General features: G+C 31.3%; 1 protein-coding gene across 1 annotated transcript; it reads right to left on the bottom strand.

Moving 5' to 3' along the window:
* Positions 1 to 659: 659 nt before the first annotated feature.
* On the bottom strand, positions 660 to 12,835 carry LOC143205955 (putative odorant receptor 85d). Its single transcript, XM_076418968.1, has 4 exons — positions 12,743 to 12,835; positions 12,573 to 12,677; positions 4,811 to 4,966; positions 660 to 789 (listed from the first exon to the last, which is right to left on the bottom strand). Exons 1-4 carry the CDS (start codon positions 12,833 to 12,835, stop codon positions 721 to 723), a joined length of 423 nt encoding a protein of 140 aa, XP_076275083.1. The 3' UTR covers positions 660 to 720.
* Between the last annotated feature and the right edge of the window lie 4,466 nt (positions 12,836 to 17,301).

The raw sequence follows: 17,301 nt of genomic DNA, 5'->3' as shown, positions 1-17,301 counted from the left end.
AGAATAACAAATTTGTATTTAGTATTATTGAATTATTCAGCGTATATAACACATGGGCTGAGAAGTCCCGGTCGTAACAAAAAATGCAGGCTTTTTGTTCCAAATTGGCTTTATTCATCAACATCGACAACTCTATCAAGAGACGCACAATAATTCCAGCGCAGCTCTGATATATCAATACCACTCTTAAATAATTTACCTTTACCCTCAAAGGTTTGCCAATAGCCAGAAGCCAAATCTGAAGAATATGGTGGATGTGGGAGTAACTCGAAGTTCAACTCATATAGTTTTGCCATTCTTTTGATTGACTTGTGGTCATTTGTTGTCGTTTATTTACAATTTCGGGCTTCAAACGCTCCAATAACGCTATATAATATTCATTGTTGCTGGTGGTTCCTTTCACACGATTGTTGATTAATATTTCACCCCGCAACGTCCCCATATATATATATATATATATATATATATATATATATATATATAATATACAGTATATATATATATATTTTGTTATTGCGTGCACTCTTGCTCTTGTCTTAAATTAAATAAAGTTAATTTTTAAAGATTACTTCGGAGCTTTATTTAATTGTTTGATCGAAATATAAACTGTAAAAAATAAAACTCTACGTTATTCTATTGCATTCTGTGTATTAATTACTATTTTATATGATGTGTATAGGTTCTCTTTATAACATTACTACAAGCATATTTTCTATAGGTTTAGTTAAAATTATTGGTTGTATACAAGCGCTGCAGCACGGCGAAGTACGAGTATGAAGATTTCAAAATCTGAAAGGAAAAATAAAGAATACCAATTGATTAATGAAATCTTGTTTAACAAATTTTATGAGAGTCAAGTTTCAATTATCGAAAATTATTTCGTATACATTTGAATTAATTATATTGTAAAAATTCGTAGTCTTAACGTACCAAATGTTGAACAACCTAGCCTAACTAGTTAAATAGTTGTGATATTTTTTTAATTCTTTTGACATAGAATAACAAATTTGTATTTAGCATTATAGAATTATTCAGCGTATATAACGCATGGGCTGAAAAGTTCCGGTCGTAACAAAAATTGCAGGCTTTTTGTTCCAAATTGGCATTATTCATCAACATCGACAACTCCATTAAGAGACACAAAATAATTCCTGCGCAGCTCTAATATATCAATACCATATCCTAAGCGATTTACCTTTACCCTCAAGAGGTTTTCGAATAGCTAGAAGCTAAATCTGAAGAATATGGTGGATGTGGTAGTAACTCGAAGTTCAACTCATGTAGTTTTGCCATTCTTTTGTTTGATTTGTGGTTATTTGTGATCGTTTATTTACAATTTCGGGCTTCAAGCGCTCCAATAATGCTATATAATATTCATTGTTGCTGGTGGTTCCTTTCACAAGATTATTGATTAATACTTAACCCCACATTTCATTTCATTCCACACTTCACTTCATAACACATTTCAAGCCATTACTTCGCTAGGACGGTAGCTTTTCCCATCAAAAAATACACTTATATTTGAAAAAATTGAATACAATAAAGCTAGCGCCATCTATGTGTTAGGTCCGGGACTTTTCAACCCATATGTTAGATGTTAATCACGGAGCGCTCCAGACTGTACTTTCGGAATTAATAAAGTTTAATTTTAAGGAAATCTGCTACGGAAACTCCTGGAAATATGCTGCTTTGTTATATGCCAATTGATACCAATGACCAAGAATAGCCTGGATATCCGAAACTGTTCAAAGACTATTAATTGCAAGACTAATTTGTCCGAAAACCCCGCTGAAATTCAAGAACTTTCATACTTCTTAGCAGTTTATGAATAATTATGTAATTTTTAAAAACGTTTACATACGATAGGAAATTAGCTACCATATGATTTGAAAATGCTATTTATAACGGTAAAACTTGTTATTTGTTAAAAATATGTTAATGTTTGTATTAAACATTGTTTCATTGCGTGAGTTTTCTGTGGCTGGCTTATTGTGACTGAGAATGAAAATTCGAAAGCGTAAGCATTTATGAGGTAATTCAGGGGGGCTATCCATGGCGACATTTTGGAATAGGTTCTCAAGTGGAATATTTATGAGTATAAAATATTGATGTGTATATGATAACATTACTAAGCTGTAGTGATCTAATGAATTTTGAATGAAAGATAGAATGACGGGCTGTTGTAGAAAAGACCTACAATAGCTAGTAATAGACGTAAAGTCCTCCTCTCGCATGACAACTTACACTGACTTTACACGTTGCAAGAATTGTGGCGGATACTGCTGCAATTACAGTGGGAAGCCCTATCCAGCTCTGCCTAATGCAGAGTGCTTATCCGGCATAACACCTTCTGATTTACACTTGTTTAGGTAGATAGAGTTTGACTTAGCTGGTACACGGTTTCGAAATGATGACGGAGTACGAAAATGGATCGATATTGGACCAAACCGACATCATCCTTTCGGCATGGATTTCTTTATGTTACCAGAACTGTGGGAAAAATCGTAATAATAATTGGACAATATTCTTATTAACATATATTGTTTTAGTCTTTCTCAATAAATTCTCATCATGAACTCAATGAGTACATAGAATATAGGAATGTACGCAAATAGAGAATATACTTAAGTTATGAAATTAATGGGGATGCACAATCAGCACTAAGGAAATGCGAATGGTGTTTGTGGTTTGTTGAAATACAGTTGAAAATCCATTTGGAACTCCTTGACGGAATTTAAGTCAGCTGAATCGCAACAAAATCGACCGGTCTCGGAACGATGATTAAAAGTCAGATTACTTCAGACAATATAAATGAAGACAGACGTGGTCAAATTGTCCTGAGAAGGCCAAGCCAGTATTGACGACGAATGTTTTGCTGTGTATTTACCAGACTCTTAATTCCCGTTTGAATTGCAACAATTGGACAGTCTAATGGACCCTGTCATCTTGAAGTTGTCAAATTTGACTAGGAAAGGAAATGAACTTCATTAAGACAATGCCCGTCCAGAGATATACATAGTAATGACGAACGAATTAGTCACCGTACTGGGCTTCACATATTACACCATCAGTCTATCGAATATTGAGCTTATCCCCTTCTTTTGGTACAGAAACGCTATCCCAGCTTACAGAGCTTTTTATGGTAATATCTTTGGAGTAAAAAAAGTTAGTCTTCCTAGACCGATAACATTAGCTTCATAATAACGACAATTTTTGTATGTGTCCCATATTTTATATCTTACAGTTATCTTAGTTCCTCCATGTTTTGCCAGAAATTTTTATATTTACAAATAATCATTACGTTGTAGTTTGTTAACCCAGGTCTTTCTTACTTTTTGAAAAAAGCCAAGACATTTTCTCCTTCAAACTACTGCTGAAAGTCGACTTCACACATTTTTGCTTTTTTTTTAATTTGGTTGATCTGGGGCCATAAAAACTATTATTTTGTTTTTTATAGGCATCAAAATTACTGGCATGGATTGATTTTGAATAGTTCATATGTAGGCCTTGCACTGTATTTTGTTTTCTCTTACAAACTTTCTTATTTCTAGATTAATAAGGTGAATTATTTTAATTTGGTCTTATATACTTTACTACTTATTTTTAGTCAACTTTTCTAAATATAAAGAACTTTGTGAATCATCATTTTCAGTTTGATTCGATATATCAAATTATTGACAACTGATAAAAATCAATATCATTTTAACATGTGTTCTTTACGACTATTTTTTGATCAATTTTATGTTTTATGTCGACAATTTCTTCATGATGAATAGTTATATTTACTTCATTTGGAATTATGTTAGGATTTATAATAGCTACAGGATTTGTTTTTACATGGCTATTATATACATACATTATATAATATTCCTGCTTAACAGTATAGGAATGTTCTAGTTTTAATGGATTTATTTATTATAGTACAAAATCGGTCTGTATTGACGTAAATTATCTTTTGACAAGAATTAGCACCGCACGAATTTTGATTATTTCATATCGTATTTAGCTTTCTTTTATTTAGGTTTAGATTTAATATTACAGCTGCTGGTAAGAATAGCTTTTGTAGAACAAGTATTTGTTGTGAGTTTAATGAATATTTTCTAATAAACATTTACACCACTATTGCTTTGAACAAAATTGAAATAAGCATGATTTACCACAACTACATTCTGAGGATTATTAATAACACTAATTATCATATTTGATTAATTACTAAATTACTTATAGGCGACTGAATTTCTGTCTGAGGCATATGTTTTTTAATTTTAGCAGGCTATTCAGCTTGTATAGATAATTGAGGTATACCTGTTAATTCGGTGTATTGTTTAGATAATCCAGTGTGTGAACTTTCTACTTATACAAACATTTGTGGTTTGTAAACGAATAAAAAGATTCACCGCATTTTTCGTCAGTTGTATAGTAATTATTTGTTCTTTTTATATTTTATATTGTTACTGTAGCACTGTTATTGCTACACTGAATATTAGGTTCCATTAAATTTGTAACAGTAGCATATCTTAGCTGACTGAAAAACTTAATATATATTTACTAATATTTTTAGGAATTGCATAATAAATTTAAGACATTGTGTCAATTATATTCAATTTATTCTTATATTTGGGTACCTTTGAAATACGTTTATTTTTCGATATCCCGTTTGGAAGCAAAATTCTTGCAGAATGTTGTGCAATTCATCGTTACTAATTACGGTGAAATAGTCTAAACTGATGTATAAAATAGTAGCCTAAATATATTTTTATATTTTCTATAATTTTATCTTGACTATCCCATAAAGATATATAATACATACTTTCATTAATGTTGCCAAATTTAGTTCAAAAAAACCAAACGCTCGCATTACAACCGGTTTCTTGACTCTCTCCATAATCGTTATCAACATTTTTTGATTTTTCACACTTGCTCGATGCCAATCTATTTTGTAGCATGCACTGGTCACTGCATCACTCTGAAAAATATTTATTATTTGTTTGCATATACTTTCAAATATTTATTTACAATATTAGATCTTAATTTGCATAAATATCCATATTCTCATAGCATATTATTTTTTAAACTATTTTTTACGGTACCCTTTTTATTAACTAGATCCGTTATTTAGTTAGACCTATTGTAAATTATCACTAACAAATTATTGACATTTAATATTTAATATTGACATAGGATTTTAGGGACTTATTTGCTACATGAGGACATTCTTAAAAGTATTTTGTAAATGATTATTGATTATTTCCTGGTCTCTAAGAAGGAAATATTTACATATCTTGATGAAATATTTCTATATTTTGGTGAAGTAAACCTTCTCGCGTACTTACCGGTATGCGTTTTGTCAGTTTTGATGACGATAATATGACTAATGACCGTAACAAATATTGTGGTGAGACTAATTATGGCAATTCAACTTTTCCTCCAATTATAATTAACCTTTTCCTTATCCAATTTATAACCTCATAAATTCGCTGCTTTATTTTTGTGCCCAAAATATATTGGAAAATTATTGCCGTTTCCTAAATACTAACTGGTTTGATGGAACAATAATCTATTTTCGGTTCGCAATGGAATGCTGCTCATTACTGTGTATCACAAGAACATTGCGTCTGTAGAATCGCTCAATTTCATTATGTTGCATCATTATGCCCGCTGCTGTTGTGTTTGATGTGTATACCAAGTCTATCCGCTTCATTTCTATTTCCATTTATGTTTCTCGCTGGTCATGGGTGCGGTTAGCACATGAGGTAGTTCGTTGCACATTTAATTGATATTGACGACCTAAGTCAGGTTGTATTTCGTTTCAAATTGTTAATAATAGAAGTAAAGAAAATTATCGAGTATTAACTTTGTGACAGATAATAACAAATACAAAATACATGTACAAGGTATACAGTACGATAAATATTCACTACGTATTTCAACTTTATTCCTGGTAAATACCTATTCGACCGCAATTTAAATAGGATTCGAAACTACTCTTAGCAGTTGATTATATAAAATTTGATCTATATGTCATTAGTTTTTACTTGATTTTAATGATATCGAATCGATGTAAAAATAGTATTGTTTTTTATGTCTATTTTAAACTAATTTAGAGTTATGTAAGTGTTGAGATTAACTGCTACATGCCACAGAATGCTACATTATATGTTACGCATTTAATTCTCAAATTTCCTTCCTTCACCTGTTTGGGCGCCAAGAGATTAGCTTCAAAATTTTGAATCTAAATTTTTATGAGGATTAATAAAACCAATTTAATGCTATCTATAACGAAGAATGTATAAGGTGAAATTGAATATTTACTCTTCGATCGAAATCATTCCATAATACACCAGCCTTGCCCTAGCCTAGTTTATTATTTAAAAAGCTGATTGCTTTCATAGGAGCCATTGTTTTTATAGTTCTGTGCTGATGTTTTCTATGTTTGATGATTCATTATCTTACCAATAAAGTAGCTAAAATATTGATGATTACAAATTAATTTGTGAAAAACTATTTCGTCGTATCAAAACTACTCCTTTATACTGTTTCAAATCCGGGGTTTCAAATATATTCAAATATATTGTATAAGTACTACTTAAATACTATTTTCTCAGTTTACAAATATCACTCATCATAAAACAAATGCTCCATTGATGTGACACACTTATATTTCATATTTACGATTATGATATATTAAAACATATACGTTTTGTATAATAGAATTACAATTATTCTATTATAGGTTATATGGTGCATATATCAATAATGATAAGATAACCCATAATATTTTTATAGCAACCTAAATGTCTGTAAACTATGACGTCCGATGAAGCGATAATTGTGACACGGTAATTAAATTATCCTCATAAATTTTAAAAAATTAGATATTATTATGATTAATCAAAATTGCATTTTAAAGTAATATTATCTTCTAGATACTTATACATATCTTTACAAAATATTTTCAAAACAAGGTACTTGTTATTACCTCACTAAATATACCACCTGCTATATGTGGACATCTTCCTCATTTTAAATCATGGAATTTAATCGGATAAAAACTCAACCATCTCCTAGCCTATCTAGATTCATGTAATTCATGGACACTCAACAAAATCCGATATTCCTTTTTTAAACATATTAATGAGACTAACGGACTAGTTAACTAGGGTATAAAGTTTACAATATTCTAACACATCGAGATCCATACCGAAATTGAAAAAAATGTCCTGAAATCCTTACTCTATAGAGCCTTCATCTCATCCGAGTCACACCTATCATCACAACTAAGTCAGAAATAAAATGGAAAGAATAGTTTAAAATGAATAACTAATTGGAAGTTTTATATATTTATTCTCAGGAGGTAAAAAATAAACTTAACTTTAGCTAACTACAGTTGTTAACTATCATATTATTTTTATATAGATTGATAAATCTTAAGTTTTGTTAAAAATTAATTTTCTGACCGCAACCATAATATTTGACATTTGACAACCAACTAATATGTCGGTCCATTTTCAATGTCGATACCTCAGATAAAGATTGCATCCTTCTACCTTTAACCGCTAAGTGCCAGAACCTTCTTAACTTCGGTAATCCTTTGTGATGGTGACATTTCAAGTTGTGCTCTTTTTTATTGATTTTTGTGATAGTGATACTATACAGCTAAGTGCGCGAGAATTTCTCTCAATTTAATTAGTTACAATTTACGATGCCGAAGAGAATACGACCTGACTTAGGTCGTCGTAGTCAATCAAATGTGAGAAGAGCTACCTCACATGCTAATCAGGATTGTAGTAGTCGTATTGCTATATCAGAATTGCATTCTCTGAGTGACAATGAAGTAGATAGGCTTAGAATGCAACGAATTCGTGCACATCAAATACAACAACAGCGAGCACAACATAATGAAATAGAGCGATTCCGCAGACACAGTGCTCCTGTGATCCTGGAACGAGCATTCCACTATAATGCGGCAATAGATTATTATGCCGACAAATTGGTAACAATTGGGGAAATGACAATAATTTGTAAATATTGCAAGGCGTTAAAATGCAGTGGTGAATTTAATGGATTATTTTATGCTGGATGCAAACTAAAATTGCCACAATTGGCCCTACCACCAAATCCTTTACGCTTTTTAGTTGCTGGGATTGGAAGTTATAGTAAGCACTTCTTGGCCAAGATTCAGAAATATAACAGATGCTTCTAGATAACATCATTTGGCGCTACATATATTATACAGGACAATTTTATGCCCACTTTCATGGTATACCATAACATTTTATCTTATTTACAATGTATCTTCATATCTTTGTTACTTATTGATGTACAATAAACTATAAATATTACAAATATTTTTTAAAAATATTCAAGTTTGTATTAAAATATATATATCAGAATTATTGGACAAATCTTTAAAAATTACAGATATAAGCGTAAATTTATCACTTACTGGGGGCGCTGTTACCACTACCAGATCCAGATCATCAGTTTTTACTAATTTATTTTATGGGAAATTCAGATGCGGAAGTTGATAAGCGTTATGCTCATTGGAAATAATAAAGTTTCAGTGGACACTTCGACCTGATTCATCACATTATCCACAAATTTCTGTCAAAGCACACACTCAAAAGAGGAGCTTATTTAGCGTATTTTCCCAGATATAGCGCATCAGCTCTATAACCATAATTGGCTGGGTGAACGAGCAATATTGGCGGGGAAAAATGAAGACGCCGAGGATCTGAATGCGACCGTTCAGAATTTTCTTCCGCGACAGATGGTTTCCTTTAAATCAGTCGACACCGTTATGAACCAAGGCGACGTAGTCAACTATACCACGCAGTACTTAAATTCACTGGAATTGCCTGGATTACCACCTTACAATTTGATGTTAAAAGTAGGATCCTTATAAATAGAATTGAAACCTTATAAATAGCCAGTATTTCAGGAAAACTCTGTTTTTTAAGTACGAAACACCATATGTAATTAATCCAATACTAATTGCGGATTATTAGGTCTTTTATTTATCGATTGAGGTAGTACAAAGTCTGCCGAGTCAGCTAGTTCTTTACAGAATTAGGTTAATCAAATGTCTCTTTCCTCAAAATGGACAAAAATATATTTTGAGTGATATAAATAAAAAATATTCTCCAAATTAGCAACTGTTGAATACTCGCAAACTAAAAGAAGCCCACCTACACCAACAAATGGAAATGCTGAAAAATATTCCTGTCAGTTCTCCTTTGAAGTAACTAAAGGAAAAGAGGAAGTTGATGTGGGTAAATGTACATAAAAGAAACTGGGAGAATGATAATTACTCGTACACATTGACAACGACCACTGGTCAAAGAAAAGATGGCTTATGCGTTTGATTTGATTCTTAAAAAATCTCTTTCTCATTTAATGAAACAATATTATCATGGTATCTATGGTGTAGGAAATCATGGAATAGTAGTGCTGTTCGAAATCTCATACAAGTGGTTCATACAACGAAATAATTAAAATATGCCTCTAGATTCATCTATAGTACGAAGAGAGGAATACTATTTTTAGTCCTGATAGTACTGATATTGAAGATTCGCCTTTTATAGCTAGTTTGAAAGATTAGCGAGAACAATATTTGCATTGACATAATAAAAACAAAAGCACTCTACTGCTATTATATATTATAGTGCATCATGTTATAAAATGTGGGTTTAGTTAGGGAATACGAAGAACACTATCACCAAGGTGTCGCTACACTGCAAAAGCCAAAAGCCTAATTTTTACAGCCTAGTATGTACGGTATGGCAAACAGAAATATGAATTAGAAAGATTTCAAATAATACTTATGTACAGACATAGTATGAACCAAATGTTGTCACTCTACTCAAAAAATAAAAGAAACTAAGCAGAAATATAGTTGAAGAATTTATAAGAATATTTGGTATGTTAAACCTGGTCTAATCGCAGATTTTGTACTTGAAGAAGTATTGTAGTAACAGGTGCTTATAAGATTGTTAGGCTATTATTTAAATGAACTTGAAATTGCAATTTGTATATTTTTGTTATATATTATATATATATAACAAAAGTTGTATATATATACTATATATATTATATATATATATATATATATATATATATATATATATATATATATATATATATATATATATATATATATATATTTATATAGACTAGATATATAGATATATATAGAATATTATTCTCACAGTTCCCATGTGGCTATTACCTACATTTATTAATTTTCGTGCGAATTGTTATAGACAGTATTTTTTACTTAAGGTTTTCCAATAGCCTGCCACATTTCAAGGTCGGTATGCTTGGAATATACATTCAGTTGCTTTCTATAAAATTCTAGTAATATTTTTAAATTTACTTCAGGTACAGTCGTCATTGATGAATAGATTCTGCGAAGTAATTATTATTTGTCTTGATAAACCCTAGTTCAATATTTTCATTTATATTTTCTTTTCGTTAGTTACACAAAATATTTTTTTAACTATGAAATATAAGATGAGTAATCCAAATAAAATCCAAAAAAAAATTATGGTTAGAAAAGTGACGTCAATGTTTCGAAGAGTTTTTAATGAGTGTTTCACTTAAACTGGCAACCTTGGAAATTTTGTGTTTAGTTCTGGTAACTCGTTGTTGTTTTTGGTCAAAAGTAAGCTCAGCTAAGCAGGGCTGTCTCATAATCAAATATTCGTGAATGATATGATGTATACGTTCAGTTAATATCTTTAGAAATTCTGCTATTTTATTCAGTTTCAATTTATGGTTATTCAAAATCACTTTGTGGATTTTTTTAATGTTTTCGTCGGTAAGAACCTCTTTTGGGCATCTACTGCGTTCACCGTCTTCGGTGCTCATTTCTCCACGTCTAAACTTAGTATACCAATCATTGATGCTTGATTTTCCTGGGGCAGTGTCCGTAAACTCGGCATCAAGCTAAGTTTTTGCTTCGACTGTAATTTTTCCCTTTAAAAAGCAATATTTTATCAACACGCAAAATTCCTTTTTATTCAAATTTATGCACACATCTTTTGAGTATTAGGGCTAACTAAAAATATATGGATTTAATTCTAGTAGCACCATCTATGTGCCGGGCTGGATCCTTTCCAATTGATCTGTTATTATTATTATGAATCAATATTTTTATGATTCTTTATTACTCTCATTTATCCTACCCAGAGACGCAGATTACGATTGTTTCAATATACCTGTCAAATGAAAGGTGAAGGAAGACCTCACATATTTCTGCATTTCGAAATTGATCTTTTGAGTGGAAGACGCAGCGAATGGTACCGAAAAAGACACGGATCAAGATCAAACTAATATTATCTGAAAATTAGGAGATTACCATTTTTCAAGGATAATCGCCAATTATAGCGAAATTTAGTGAAGAATATTCGAAGTTTTGTGTCACAAACAGCTTATTGATTTAGAAATTCGCACGTTCCTCGATTTTCGGCTATGAATTGACGATAATAATCATAATATCAGATGACAAAGTTCCTCATGTCACGTACATATATTTTCCTCTATCAATATAATATTAATGTTGCATAGTGAGACTTTGGATAAAATCGAAAGTTGGACATTTACTGAAAAGTGATATTAAGTTTTGTCTTTTGTTACCTCTTCTTTCTAGGCCAGTAGGCTAAATCATTTTTTACATGCTTTATTTGTATTTCAACAAAGGAATGAATGAAGAAGGTTTAAAAAAGCACACCTTGAAAAATGTAATATTAATATGCTGCATCTCACTATTATTTTGTTGATATCCATCGTACTTGACAAATATGTATTGGTTAAATCTTAGCTAGATTAATAATTTTCATGAAAAAAAAACAGGAACATTATGTTAAAGAGCAAAACATGGCCTACATAAATTCCTTTATATCAAAATCTGATTCGATTGGTGGTATTTCTGCACAGTTGTTCCAACAAGTGGCTACTTATTTCGGTTAAATTAAAACAATTTTAATTTAAATTGTAAATGTAAATGTAAATGTTGTTTGAAAATGTTTTATAAATGGTGCAGTTGATAGGATCCGGTGAGACTATGGGGCATGTTTTCTTTAATATGCTGTTAAAATTTGGAAAACTCTAAGGTCAGCAACAATGGACTGACCATGTGAATATGAGCTAAGTGTGTTGGTTGATGTTGGGCTGAAACTTACGGTTCAAGGCACACATGGGAAATTTGGAAACCATTCTATGTAGGAAGTATCTTCAGTGACAAACTGACGATCTAAGATATTCTCAAATATTTTTAAAACAACTCTAAACAGTTGCAATGGGACTACGACCACATATATCGATTAATCAGAAGGGAGGTGTCCAGGTGTACACACTAATAATCTTCTTTTCTCGATAATTCATTTGATTCCGGTTAACTGAATAAATTCAAGAGAAAACAGCCTTATGATCTACTTGGGATCCTACCGACTGCACCAATTACCTATTTTATAACCATTTCATTGCATGGAATGAAGTGGAGATTATAGAAAGGCGAACACAAAATAATATTGAGTGTTTAAATATCTGGTAGCATAAACACTAAACTTTACCTTTTCCATTAAAAGTTGTCCATACCAGCAATATATTGCCACTTGGCACATCATACAGGAAAAATACACTAGCAGTAAAAAGAATTGTACGCTTTGTATTTCAATCTAAAATCGTACATATGTTAAAAAGTTTCGAGTAAAAAATTAATTTCAAAAATTATTTTACTTACTATAAGCATTTGAAAGCCAGTCAAGCAAATCACGATAACGCTGCATAAAAACTGCACAAATATCCCATCCGAGAATGTTATTTCGATCAACATGTTATATCTAAAATTAATTTATTTTTGCTATTATTATTTGACCATTATTAACTAAAAAATATACATTTAAGCCAATTTACGCAAGTCTTTATTCAAATAGAAACTGCAACTTTTTTTTTGATTTCCAGCTTCAGCTGGCTACGTTGCATTACAATGTGACGTTAGACGGTTTTGGTTCTATGATAACAATTTTAATTACCAATCGATATACTGTTGTAGTTTGTACATTAAACTAGCAAGTGTAAATAGATCCACTTAAATTATTATTGATGCTGCAAGTTCGTTCTATTCGGTGATTATCTTTGTGAGCTATACTAATACTAACGCACCCATGCTTCAATGATGTAACTATTTCGATATTTCGAATTGAAAAATCGAACGCGCTACTTCTCTATGCATTTTAATTGAAGCTAGTGATTTATGTATTAGTAACTACGTAGGAGATAGATTTTATCCGATTATCTTAGATGGCGGTCAAAGTTAAGTCCGAGGTATACAATTCTTGGTAGCCATTGAACAGAACCTTTTTAAATTTACAAATTCTGAAGCTTGAGTATCTGGACTATCGAGGTTGTAGAATGAAAGCGGCATCATCCGCATAAACTGTGGATTTTACTATTTCAATTTTAGGAAAATCCGTCATTTGCCTATGAAGCAGTACTATGGCGAGTGGAGAACTGTGAAGTTTCAGATTGGATGAATATCCTAATGGCAAATAAATAATCCAATTTGGCTCGGATTGATCAGTTTTTATAGTTGGAATTTTCTCAATTATCATCTTCACAAAATAACTGGATATATCAAAAGTTAAATAACTATTTTAGTACTCAAATGGTTCTCAATCAACAGATATTGTAGCCGTAAACAAGATAAATTTCCATGTGTAAAAAAAATCAAGGGTTACAAACTTGCAGTCTTTCTGTGTTTGCTTAACATGGGAATATTTTATTTTTTAATATAATGTTATATATAGTCAATACAAAACAGTTATGAAACATTTGACCAATATGTGTCTGCCAAAAATTGTAAATTCGTTTTACAGTCACGCAATATTTTCCTTCTAATTTTATTCTACTTAAAATGAAATAGAATGCTGGTTAACATATTCGAACATGTAACCGAATGAGTCCGCAAAAGTCGTCCGTTTGTCAAACGTCTGCAAAATTCTACAAAATATTACGATTATGAGTTATAAAACGTCAAACGTTAGTTTTGATAAATTTCAAGTCACCACTATTATCACAAAACATTGAAAATATGGGTCTTGTGTGAATGTTGTGGCTATTATTAATCCCGTTTAAAATGCCAAAGCCGTTACACATAGTTAAAAACTGACTGGGTCTATCTAAGGGGGCCCCAATCTTGCCAGTACAATGTGTTAAAGAGGTTAGCATTTAAATATTAATTACTGCGGCTTTTATTGACAATATTTTTTAGCGTATTGCAACTACATTGAATATTAGTACGGTACTAATATATCGCGAAAAATAAAAAACAATATAACCTTTAATTCGCGAAAAAGAAACCGTCTTTAGCCGAAACGGGTGACAAATCAAGATCAGCTTGATGTTAGCCGAATTAGTGATCAAACATACAAAATATACAAAAACAGTAAGTAGTTTTTTTCAATCGACACATAACTTAATACTTCATTATTTCAGAGGAAATTGTTAGTTTAAAAAGTATCCACAAAAGCCAGAAATATATGCAGCTATTTGAGGGAATTAGAACAGCACACTGTTAATGCAGGCGTAATGTAAGATTTAAGGAGCGTAAAGATAATCCACGAAGGGGTTTAATGGTATAAATTCCAGACATTACTTTCAGAAGAATACAATTTTTATAAAACTTATATGAATTAGGATTATTATATGATTTTGTGTATATGATGGAATATGGATTTTTCAGAATGATACTATTGGCAAGATGATAGTAAATGCAATGTAAAAACAATGAAAGTTGATAGCAAAAGGTAAAGGTTGGAATAAATATAGATTAGGTTTTGTTAGTCCTAACATTTATTAATAATTAATTGCAGACATATAGTTCTTCATGATGGAAAACTTTAAAATGTAAAATTTAGTTTTGAAGTTTTACCGAGGGTGGAAAATCATTACAGTTAATCGTAGTCGTTGTTATTTCGCCATGTACGACACCGGCTGATTAGATAAAAAATAAAATAAAATTAACTAATAGTGATAATAAAATTATCACTGTACAATAGCCTATTTCATAGTAATTGATAAATCATTTTCCGCAGGCCAATCATTTAGCAAATTCGGTAAGTTCAAGATGTTAGCCACATTATTTCGATATTTGTAATTTTTAATGGGTGAAAAATCACATTAATTAAACCCCTGGTGATTTTTGCAAATACGTGCGATATATTGGAAAATTGTAAAAATGTAATCTTTTAGTAACAAGTTGATTGAAAAGTCCCCTGCCTGACATATAGGTGGCGCTACTAGTATTATAATCTATATTTTTAGTTAGCCCTAACCCTCAAAAGAAGCGTGTGTAAATTTGACAGCTGTCGGATCATTAGTTTGTCAATTATAGCATTTTGAGCAAAGCAACTTTTATTATTTTGGAAAAAATGGATAAAAAGGAATTTCGCGTGTTGATAAAATATTACTTTTTGAGGGGCAGAGATACAACTGAAGCCAAAACTTGGCTTGATGCCGCGTTTACGCACACTTCCCCAGGAAAATCAAACATCAAGTATGGGTATGCTGAGTTTAGACGTGGTGAAGTGAGCACCGAGGACGGTGAACGCAGTGGAAGCCCAAAATAAATTTTTACCCACGAAAACATTACAAAAATCAACAAAATTATTTGAAATGGCCCGTTCTCAGATCTCAGAAGAATACTCGCTGGGAAGAAATTTTCGTCGAATGAAAAGGTGATCACCGAAACTGAGGCCTATTTTGAAGCAAAGGACAAATCGACTACAAAAATGTTGTCGAAAAGTTTTCGCTATAATCAGTGTATCACCTTTGAAGGAATTTATGTTGAATAAAAGAAAATTTGCCAAAAAAATGTGTTTTACTCTGGTAGGCCGGAGACTTTTCAATTGACCTGTTATAATGTTTAATTTTTTGCGGCACCACATTGGTGTTCCTGTTCTTAGCAATAGTTTCAAGTATTGCTTCAATATTACTATTTGACAGTTATTTTTTGAGAACCAGTGATTTTGAATTATTAGTTGATCCAGTTCTTTCATTATTTCAGTTGAAGAATGTGCACGCCGTTTTACACCAGCTTCAAACTATTTTTAGTTTACAAACACTTTATTTGTAATATAAAATTATTAAATTAGCAGACCATTAGGGGTAATCAAATCATGCCTAATATTTGGAACACTATTAATCAATAGATTATTCATTATTCCTTTATTAAAAGAGATAATAATTTTCGTGGCTTACCTTAACAGTTGATGATGATATTTGATGCAAGATTTCAGTAGCATCTCCGTAAGGATATGGTTTTCAATATGATGAGTTGCTTCACTAATTTTATTCGATAGTATTTCAAATTGAGACTTTCCAATAGTAATCATGATACAGAAAATTATGTCGATAGTGGAATTTAGCCAAGCACCAATAGCTATGCTTAGTACTTCCGCCAGACAAACAGGAACGTAATAATTATCGGGATTGAATGGAAAAAGACATGGTAATGGATATACTTTTCCTTCTGCTCCCGTATCAAGAAAGGGGAACAATCCATATAGTAGTACCACAAAAAAACATAAAATTCTGTAGATGTATGCTACACGGTTTACGGAATTAATATTTTTGTTGAATATGTCTCTCTGATCAACAGTAATGTCACTAAATATTGGGTCTAGAAGCATTGATTCGATATTGATGCAGTTTCGTTTTTTTATCATAAAATTAAACATTTTACTAAGAAATGCAATTTGGGTCATCGAGTATAGTAGTGTCTCCGACAATTTGAACATATTCGACCTATGTACCGCAACAAAAGCCAAGGTGCAGATCAACTGGCACGTCTCGATTGACACGCAAAATAAATTAACAATGCGAATAATTGTTGTTTGATACTTTTCATACATTCCTGGATAAAAACCGGCTAGTCCAAGGTGCCGCTTTTCCATTGAAAACGTATCGCATATACGGTAGTTCTGAAAAAAAAATGAATATTATTATTTTATAATGTATTGAAAAAGACGTCGCTATATATTATCTTTCAAGATACAAAATGATATAATAGCATTACAAATATTTATTTTTAAATTTATGTAAAAGTTTTATAACAGCATACATTAATATTACAAACAGCTTGGGTTTGATTATTTCAACGGAAATTAATTACAAAAAAATTTTATTCAGCATTTGAACTTACGCTCGGCAATCCTTACTAACAAACATATTAATTAAAACAATTTCATATTAATAATGAAGGAATTCAGCTGCAAAAGAAGTTACTCCAGCGACAAGAAA

This window comes from Rhynchophorus ferrugineus, unplaced genomic scaffold (assembly GCF_030347505.1).
Source record: "Rhynchophorus ferrugineus isolate W39M unplaced genomic scaffold, kcgeb_rfMv2 rfM1, whole genome shotgun sequence".
In the NCBI taxonomy this organism is placed as follows: domain Eukaryota; kingdom Metazoa; phylum Arthropoda; class Insecta; order Coleoptera; family Curculionidae; genus Rhynchophorus; species Rhynchophorus ferrugineus.
This window is presented reverse-complemented; position numbering and strand designations above follow the sequence as displayed.